This window comes from Artemia franciscana, chromosome 14 (genome assembly GCF_032884065.1).
Source record: "Artemia franciscana chromosome 14, ASM3288406v1, whole genome shotgun sequence".
Classification (NCBI taxonomy): Eukaryota; Metazoa; Arthropoda; class Branchiopoda; order Anostraca; family Artemiidae; genus Artemia; species Artemia franciscana.
In genome coordinates this window covers 2319896-2329856 of record NC_088876.1, presented here as the reverse complement: position 1 = coordinate 2329856, position 9961 = coordinate 2319896, and the positions used below count along the sequence as shown (strand labels likewise).

At 35.3% G+C, this 9961-nt stretch overlaps 1 protein-coding gene across 1 annotated transcript in view; it reads right to left on the bottom strand.

Moving 5' to 3' along the window:
- LOC136035865 (enhancer of mRNA-decapping protein 3-like) overlaps positions 1-9961 on the bottom strand; it is a 36885-nt gene that overhangs the window by 793 nt on the left and 26131 nt on the right. Inside the window, exons 6-7 of the mRNA XM_065717823.1 lie at positions 7340-7557; positions 45-309 (exon numbers count right to left, since the gene is read on the bottom strand). Of these exons, the coding sequence (XP_065573895.1) occupies positions 45-309; positions 7340-7557 (483 nt within the window). The remainder of the gene's footprint in view (positions 1-44; positions 310-7339; positions 7558-9961) is intronic.

Below are 9961 nucleotides of genomic sequence, written 5' to 3'. Positions count from 1 at the left end.
AAAATCTAGCACCAAAGGGTGAAAAATATCGTATTCCGACAGACTTGAATATCTCTTCTGGTATGCATAAATTAATAAGATATAAATTCCCCAGTTCTCCTCCATGCGAAAGCGGTAGGTAGGGCACAAGAGTGGCTTTGGCATCAATGATTGCTTCTTTGCGGACTGGTGGATCAATCACTAATTTTGGAGCTCGTTGTTTGTTTGCCCATTCGCTGGCTGACTCCACAAAATGATCGATCCTCACAGGATTATTTGATGCGTTTTCGAGACAACAAACAATAAGATCTGGATCTTCACAGAATAAGCCTTAAAGGGAAAAAAGCATATGTGAGATATTTTCCAGAGATACGATGCCAAAAACAGTGCGTTTTGACAATCTAACTGGCACTGAACGAGAACCAGAACACCTTCGGACGTAACAAACAGAAACAAGAACTGCCCACGTTTTATGTCTAAATTAATTATTCATGTTATTTCTGTTCGTTTAAGGTATGATTAATATTCGAACTTTATTCTCCTCGTCTCTCGTCAAATGAAGCTCTTAAATTTTCCTTGAAAAACTCTTTTTAAGGGAAAAAGTTATTAAATTATTTACTTTTTGTTTTTATTGACATTGTTTAATAAACAAACATTGTAGTCTTTTCCGTTTTCCTGCGCAAGAATCAAAATTTTGACTTGTTATTTGTATTTTGAGTAAAGTTTTCAAATTTTTTTAAGACACACTGAACTGAAAAAGTGGAATCCTAGTGAAAACATCATATTCACCTTTTTGTTATAATGTTTACCTAAAATCGCAAGAGAATTCTGCTAAATATTTTAATTTTCACTTCAATGTCAACAAGTTGTCATACCAAAATGTTGATAAAATCTGATCTTCAATTTTTATTGCCTATAGCATTAGGCATTAGTATTTTTAAGGTGTTTGTAAGGGATTTGGACAAAAATCCTTATACAAAAATAAGAGAACCTTACTAGCCAGCAAAAGAGAAAAAAATTTCAAATCTGGTAAAAATTCCAATCTTGTAACTGTGAAAAATTAAGTTGATAAAAGCTGCCAGGTTTTCGAAGTTGTGTACTTCCTTTTTTTTATCCTTTTTTTTCTTTTTTCTTTTTTTTTTGAGGACCCATGAACATCCTCAAAACTCAACAGGCTTAGAAAACGTAAAAGGATCAACTCTTAGGCCAATGAAAATCCCTGTAACGTTCAAGTCTTATTTCCCAATCATTACGTTTCTGAGAATTGTTATCTAAACATAAGAACCTAAAAGCTAAAAATAATGTCATCGACATTTTTGTAATTTCCTCTATTCAAAAAAAAACTTCATGAGCCTACTGCTCTTTAAGGGCCTCCGCCAGGCCACTCAGCGCGTTCCCAAGTGGCGATAGGGGAATGCCCTACAGATATACGGGGTACCTCCATAGGAGGAACGGACCAAGGGAGGACCTTGTCCCTGGGGGCTCATAATAGAAACTGGGGCACTATCGCACGGGGCCATAAATACAGGTGGAGGAGGATCGAAGTCCCTCAAATGTACACTCAAAAGGGTTCACTGGCGTGTCCACAAGTCCCTTGAGTTACAAACCTTCTCCTAGTAATGATTTAAATTGCACAGTGATGCAGAGCACCATCGTGGGAGGATCCTATATAGGAGGACACAACTGCGGCAGGGCGTAACCCAGGTCTATGGACAACGGCCCCTGCATACGGCTGATTTAGCCCTTTCGGGGTACCTGCGAGACTGCGGACATTGCGGTCAACTCTATTCCCACTTGAGGAGTGGTACCCCTCGAGGAAATTATAAAGAAAGTGTGGAAGCATTAAAATATGAACTAAGGAGGTGTGAAGTGGAGGCCATGGATAAAATTACCGAGGAAGTGGAAGATGCAGCTAGACGGCCTTTATAGTAAAATATTGTACTGGCATGTTAATAAACTGAGAGGGAGTAGTCAATTCGGACTTGTCCCGGTTAAAGATGGGAACGGGGCCACAATTAGTGATAAGAAAAGAGTTAAAGAGAGATAGGCAGAACATTTTGAGAATATGCTAAACCGAGATATAGAGGAAAATGAAAAAGTTTGAGATAGCTTGGATGTGAAGGAAGATATGTTTTGTCAGGAAAAATTAGCGAGAGTACTAAAAGAATTAAAAAATAATAAGGCTACAGGTGCTGATAGTGTGGTAAATGAGTTTCTCTGAGGTTAGAAATAAGTTACTGAAGATTTTTGATTTTTGAAAAAGGGGAAGTACCTACCGATTTTACGAAAACCTTAATTAAACCACTGTATAAGAAAGTTGATAAGAGTGAGTGTGGTAATTATCGAGGCATTAGTATTGTCTCTATAGCTAGCAAATTACTTAGTAATATGACACTTTATAGACTGAAAGATGCTGTAGACAAAGTTTTCAGAGAAAGAAGAGTGCGGTTTTAGAAAAGGCAGAGGATGTGTCGGCCAAATTTTCACTCTTAGGTTAATAATTGTGAAGTGCCTTAGTTGCCAAGCACCTTTGATCCTCAGTTTCATAGATTATGAGCAAGCGTTCGATTCTGTTAATAGAAGAGCTTTAGAAAGGGTCTTATCCTTATATGGTATTAAATTAAAAACACTAATTTTTTTAGCTGAAAGTAAGGAGCGACATTAAAACTTAAAACGAACAGAAATTATTCCGTATATGAAATGGGTTGTCCCCTCCGCAATCCCTCGCTCTTTACGCTAAAGCTTTTAATTGTTTTAAAAAGTAGAATTGTGGCAAAGAGTCAAACTTTAGCGTAAAGAGCGAGGGATTGCGGAGGGGACAACCCATTTCATATACGGAGTAATTTCTGTTCGTTTTAAGTTTTAATGTCGCTCCTTACTTTCAGCTAAAAAAATTAGTTTTTGTTTATTTAATTTCTGAACGTTTTTGAATTAATGCATGTTTGGTTTTGGCTCTCCGCACATAAATTATTAAAATGAAATTTGTATATCAATTCTTTTTTTGGCTAAATGGCTTTCTCTTAGTTTTGATCAAACGATTTTGAGAAATAAGGGGTGGAGAAGGAGGCCTAGTTGCCCTCCAATTTTTCGGTTACTTAAAAAGGCAACTAGAACTTTTAATTTTTAACGAACGTTTTTATTAGTAAAAACTTAAGAATTAACTTACGTAACAAACTTTCATAATCTTATATTTTTATTATGTATACGAGAGGCTTTGTACCCTTGTTAATACCTCACTCTTTACACTAAATCGTAAGTTTTGTCCCAATTCTTTAAGAATAACCCCTGAATCAGAAAGGCCGTAGAATAAATAGTTGAAATTACTAAAAATACTATAGCATAAAGAGCGAGGTATTTATCTCCTCCTAAATACCTCGCTCTTTATGCTAAAATATTTTTAGAACCCCTCATATGCATAATAATCTCTGTTCGTTTTAAGTTTCAATGCTACTCCTTCCTTTCATTTGAAAAAACGTTTTCATGTTTATTTTTCATTGTTTTCTTATAATAATGCTAGAAAATCCTTCGCCCTTTTCATTGAATTTTTTTCCCCATGACAGATTCCTCCAAGGAAAGATTCCTCCAAGGAAAGATCCTCCAACATAGCCCCCTCCCCTCAGCCCCACCCCCAAACAAAACAAAATCCCCCTGAAAACGTCTGTACACTTCCCAATAACCATTACTATATGTAAACACTGGTCAAAGTTTGTAACTTGCAGCCCCTCCCCCAGGGATTGTTGGGGAGTAAGTCATCCCCAAAGACATAGTTATTATGGTTTTCGACTATGCTGAACAAAATGGCTATCTCAAAATTTTGATCCGTTGACTTTGGGAAAAAAATGAGCGTGGGAGGGGGCCTAGATGCCCTCCAATTTTTTGGTCACTTAAAAAGGGCACTAGAACTTTTCATTTCCGTTAGAATGAGCCCTCTTGTGACACTCTAGGGCCACTTGGTCGATACGATGACCCCTGGGAAAAAGAAAAAAAAGCAAACAAATAAACACGCACCCGTGATTTGTCTTCTGGCAAAAAATACAAAATTCCACATTTTTGTAAATAGGAGCTTGAAACTTCTACAGTAGAGTTCTCTGATACGATGAATCTGATGGTGTCATTTTCGTTAAGATCCTACGACTTTTAGGGGGTGTTTCCCCATATTTTCTTAAATAAGGCAGATTTTCTCAGGCTCGTAACTTTTGATGGGTACGACTAAAATTGATGAAACTTATATATTTAAAATCAGCATTAAAATGCGATTCTTTCGATTTAGCTATTGATATCAAAAATTCAATTTTTTAGAGTTTTGGTTACTATTGAGCCGGGTCGCTCCTAACTACAGTTCGTTACCACGAACTGTTTGATACGAGACAAACACATTAAAGTGATTAGTGTTGTGTACGAGAATGACACTGCTGAGGTTAAGGTAGGAAATGAGGTTAGCAGCTGGTTTTGTGCTAAATCAGGAGTTAATCAGGGTTGTTTTCTATCCCCCTTTATATGGATCATTTTGCTGGACTTTTTCTTAAGGAGCACAGGAAGGGCAATGGGAGACCACGGAATCAAATGGGGATAAAAAAAAAACTCTCCTAGATTTAGATTACGCTGATTATTTAAGCATCCTAGTTGAAAGCGTGAGGGAAATGAATGATCTTTTAGAGGTATTTGCGAGTGCAGGGTGCTAGAATAAGTTTGAAAATTAATGTTAATAGACTAAGTCGCTAAGGCTAGAAAAAAGTGAAGATGATAAGGTGGCGTTGGGTAACAAAAAGATTGATCAGGTGGACAGCTTCACTTACTTAGTAGCATTGTTGGTAAAAACATTTGGAGCAATGAAGATGTTAAAAATTGAATAGCCAAGACTCAGGGTATTTTTTCACAGTTAAAAAAAAGTTTTGGAAGAATAGGAAGATAAGTCTACAAACTAAGATTAGAATATTGGAAGCTACAGTGATGACAGTGGTCAAATATGGCTCTGGAGCATGGGGGTTCATAAAAGCGGATGAAGATTTGCTAGATGTTTTCCAGAGAAATTGCCTACGGATTTCAAACCGTACTTCAAACAGTAAGCTGAACGGAAAGTGTGGTTCAATCCCGCTTACTAGGGCTATACTGAAAGAAAGGTTGAGATGGCTTGGGCATGTTTTCCAGATGAAGGGTGAAAGACTGCCGAAGATTGTCCTTTTTGGCCAACCATCAAGGGCTAAACAGAAAGCAGGTCGTCCTCGTCTGGGGTGGAAGGATGTCAAAGAAAGATTTAAAGAAAATGGGAAATTCTTGGGAGGTTGTAAAGAGGGAGGTTTTAAATAGATTGGGATGGAGAAGAAGTGTGCGTAGCTGTGTTGGCCTCAGGCGGCTTGGTACTGCGGTGAGTTGTTAGTAGTAGCGGTAGTATTACAGATTTACTAAAATTTACTATTACATCAAGATTCTAAATTTAGTTTTTCAGTAGAATTTAAATTATTTTCTTGAAGATTCTAAATACTAGATTTTTCTTCTGCTAATACGGAGTTTCATAGTTCAAATTTTCATAGAGTTATTAACTATGATTGCAATGATGCTTTTGCAATGTGCGATTCAACTAGTAACAAAGATTCTGGGGTCAGCTCAAAATACTGCGTATATGTCAGCAGAACCAAAGAGTGGGGGTAACTGATAAAGAGTCGGATCTTCCGCAATTTAACATGGAAAGACAGGAACTGAGAACTGATAGCGCCAAACGCAGCGTAGGGGCTGGCGAAAGCATTAAAAGTATCTCTAAATAAGTAGAAAATTTCAAACAGAACTGGATAATTGATAAAAGCCTAATCTGTATATTTATAGCATTTAACGGTGAAGTTTCTGTATAAGTAATAAATAGCCCGTACTGGTTTCGTTTCAAGAACTAACTTAACTCAATAGGCCTATCCAGGCTCGACAAAGTAGGCCAAAGTACTAGTTAAATAGTTTCGGGCTCTTTATCCTCACCTGCATTTCAAACTGCTTTAAAAGGTAAGTATTTAGCTGATAAGGGTAGGCAGTCATCTACTGTATAAAACATATATACTATGCTTAGCCTTATAATTTCATCAGGCACTAGATGGCAATGGTGATTATTTTCGGCAATAGCGCGAGTTCCCACTCTTATCAGTTACCCATACTCCTTGAGCAGAATTAGTAGATGTCAAAAACATGCTACTAAAACAATACTTGGAAAACCAAAATGTACCATATGCAGGAGAGCTGACAATAGGGTACAACAACAATATCTAAAAACGGCTTAGAGTATTAAGTTGTAACTTCAAAATCATGGAGGGGGAGATGTTGAAAAAAGATCCAAGAGTAACCCTGCTTCAGCAGCTATGAAAGTGCTATTGAACTTGCCCTCATTACTCGCTCGAAAACATGAGCTAACAATGAAATTTGAGAAAAACCTACTAGCAAATGAGAAACACCTATTTTTATCTATTTTTTATTTGTATTATTTTATTATTATATTATTCTATATTTTTCCACAATTTGCACAGATTGGCAGATTTACTAGGCATCACAGTAAACCCGTTATTTGGTGTATGCAAAGATTTTTAAACTCCTTCGTACCATATTTTATAATCATATTTAACAAGTGACCTTTTTCTTTCTCATTTTTTATTTCTTTTGTGATTGTAAAAGCAGCATAATTTAGCGTTCTTTTTTTAGTACTAGGATATTTATTTAAATAAAAGAATGCAAATTCTGGGCTTACAGCATTGCCAACCTTTACGTTATTTTTAAGCTTGAGGCGGATGACAGACTTCATCAACACTTAAAGGCTACGAGCCTGAGAAAATTTGCCTTGTTTTGAAATAAAGACGAAATACCTCCTAAACCTATTAGAATCTTAATGAAAATCACACCATCCAATTCAGCATATCTGAAAACCCAAGCCTAGTTGTTTCAAGCTCCTATCTGCGAAATTGTGGAATTTTGTATTTTTTTTTTCCAAAAGAAAGATTACGGATACGTATTTATTTTTTTTTTTTTTTTTTCAGGGGTGATCATATCGACCCAGTGGTCTTAGATTACCTTGAGAGGGCTCATTTGTAACGTTAGTATCATAAGCGAATCAAGTTATGATAAGCGGATTAAGTTAGGATCATAGTAACGTTGATAGTTGCCAAAAGGTTCTAAGTCAAACCGCTTTTAAGAGTCACTACCACCATCACCCTTGATAGGATCATAGTAACTTTGGTAGTTGCCAAAAGGTTCTAAGTCAAGCCGCTTTTAAGAGTCACTACCACCATCACTCTTGATAGGATCATAGTAACTAATTAATAATTATTATAGTAATATAGTAATATGATTAATAATCATAGTAATAATAATAAATTATTTAAGAAGATACCTTCAACTTGTCTAGCTATTTTCCCTCCAGCCAATATTAGAAGCTTCAGTTCTGTAGTAAGACATTGAGAGACTGAGATGTTGCCAGGCAAAAGTAATGTCGTCCGAAATCCCTGAGCTGCTAGATGTCGCGCAGAACAAATGACGCCAGCAGATCCACCATGATTGCCACAAAGTACAACCGCCTTTGGAAGTTGATGGCGATTTTTGGGGTCGAACCTACAAAACCAAACTTTAAATGGAAATACCATTTAACAACAGAGGGGAGTTGAGAAAGAGAAAGCTGAGAAAGAGGGAGCTGAGAAAGAGTGGAATCAAACATTCCATCTGTTACAAATATAGAGCTAGAAAAAAGAGTGTAAGCCATATTTCCACTAGTTTTCGTAATTCAATCCATTTTTTTAATAAGAAATATAGCACCTATATATATATTTGTACCAAAAAAAGGTTGAAGCTAGTAACTATCCGTATGAAGCCAGTTGCTCCCTCTGAGGCTAGTAGCCTCTACTTATGTAGTGGACTATAGTGTTGGAATGACTATTCATGTATTTTAGTTTTGTGTCTTGTCGCTCTCTCGTCGTTTTTGTTTATTTTTCAGTCCTTTTCTTTACTTGTGACAAGATTGAATAAAATTCAAAAGCTCAATATATATATATATATATATATATATATATATATATATATATATATATATATATATATATATATATATATATATATATATATATATATATATATATATATATATATATATATATGGGTTTATATATTAGATGCATTAAATTAATATACATATATATCTAATTCAAATTTGGAAAAAAAAATTGAATTTCTAAATAAATTTGACTAGAGAAACGGGGTTGGTACATATTAAAACATAACAAAATTAAAATATTTACATGTTTGTCAGCCAACACATATATAAGCAGGGAAACTAACCTAGATTGGAAGAAAAATACTTAAATACAACTAGATTCAGAACTTGATAGCACTTAAGAACATTTCCTTGCCTTGCATCCTCAGGTTTATTTTTTGCTATTAAATAAATTAGGCAACTCCTCCTTTTCTGTAGGCCTTAAAAATTAATGCCCGCGCATATGCATGAGTAAGCGGGTTGATCTCTAAGCCAAAATATAATTCCAAAGGTAACACTAGCATCAAGAGAGAACTGTCAATCATTCTTAGATTAGCTCCAATAACGATATCATCCCATTAAGACTGGAAGAGGGTGAAGATATTTCAAAGTCCTCATTTTCTGGTAACTGCAGTTGACAGTATTTCTGGTCTACCTAAATCCCTGGGATTTCCAAATTTTTGGGACGGTCATCAATTCTTAGAACATAACCTGGGTATCTCTGTCAGTAAAATCTATTAATAATTTTGTTAATAATTAATAAGTTTGTTAATAATTGTTAATAATTGATAATTGTCACACTGCTTGACGAAACAAATAAGAGTTTCAGATAGGGATAGGTCCTGTTATTAGACAGTGAAACAAAAATATATACAAAGGCTCTAGATACTTCGATGACATAGGCAGTCGTCATCATTAATAGAAAACACTAACGTTCTAAAATTAAAACATAGACAGTCAAGACAGCTAAGTAACCTTCTAAGTCAATGGCCCGAAAACATGCTTTGACCCAGAAATTTATTATTTTGTTTCAACAAATATAGTGTGTTTTAATTTTAGTATTTTCAAATGTTAGTTTCTCTATAGATGATGATACCTGAATATATCATCAAAATATCTAAAGCTTTTGTATACATTTGTTTCACTGTCTAATAAAGGGACCTATCCCAATTTGTATTTGTTTCGTCATACACAAGCCAGTGTGGTCTTGGAAAAAATAACAACAAACTCCTTGAGCCTGCTTTATCGCATTTATTTTATCTTTTTTTCAATATTCTGTAGAGTGGATATTCAGAATTCTACTTTCCAGTTCTCTTTGCAGAAGTAAAGTTTCAGCTGCAATGTCAGAACCGGTGCGACACTTCTGAAGAAGAAGCGGTTTATATCTTAATCAGACACTTTGTAGCCCCCCGACCCAAAAAACGAGTCATATACAGACTACAACTATTAATTAAAATAATTTACTCATACGATTATTCAAGACTGTATAGAAAGGAGGTAACAAAGAGAAAATATGATCACTTTTATTTAACAGCAATAACTTTGAATTGAGCAGGGATAATGTCAACACGTAGGTTTCAGAGTCATCTTTATTACAAAATATATAACTCATTTAGCTAATAAACTTCAAAATAAGCTTGCTAAATTATAATTAATATAAAATTTTTGGTTTGTATTCCCTCTTGTCAGCGGACTCTTACTACTTGCAGCACATTACCCCACGAAGCCAGACACCAAGCAATTGAGCTGGCAGAGGCTCCTTAACTTGCTACACTGTAACTACTCAAATTCTGTGAGCAAGTTAGGGTCTAAGATCTATATTGCCGTGGAAGTTTTTATATGTTAATTTCTGTAGTTCTGTGGCTGCCTCATTTTAACGTAAGATGACGATTTTGGTGTCAATCAAGAGCTGACATAAGCTTCATCCATCTACCAAATTACATTTTTAAAATTCATTTCACCTTCTTTAGATAAAAAATCCGTCACAAA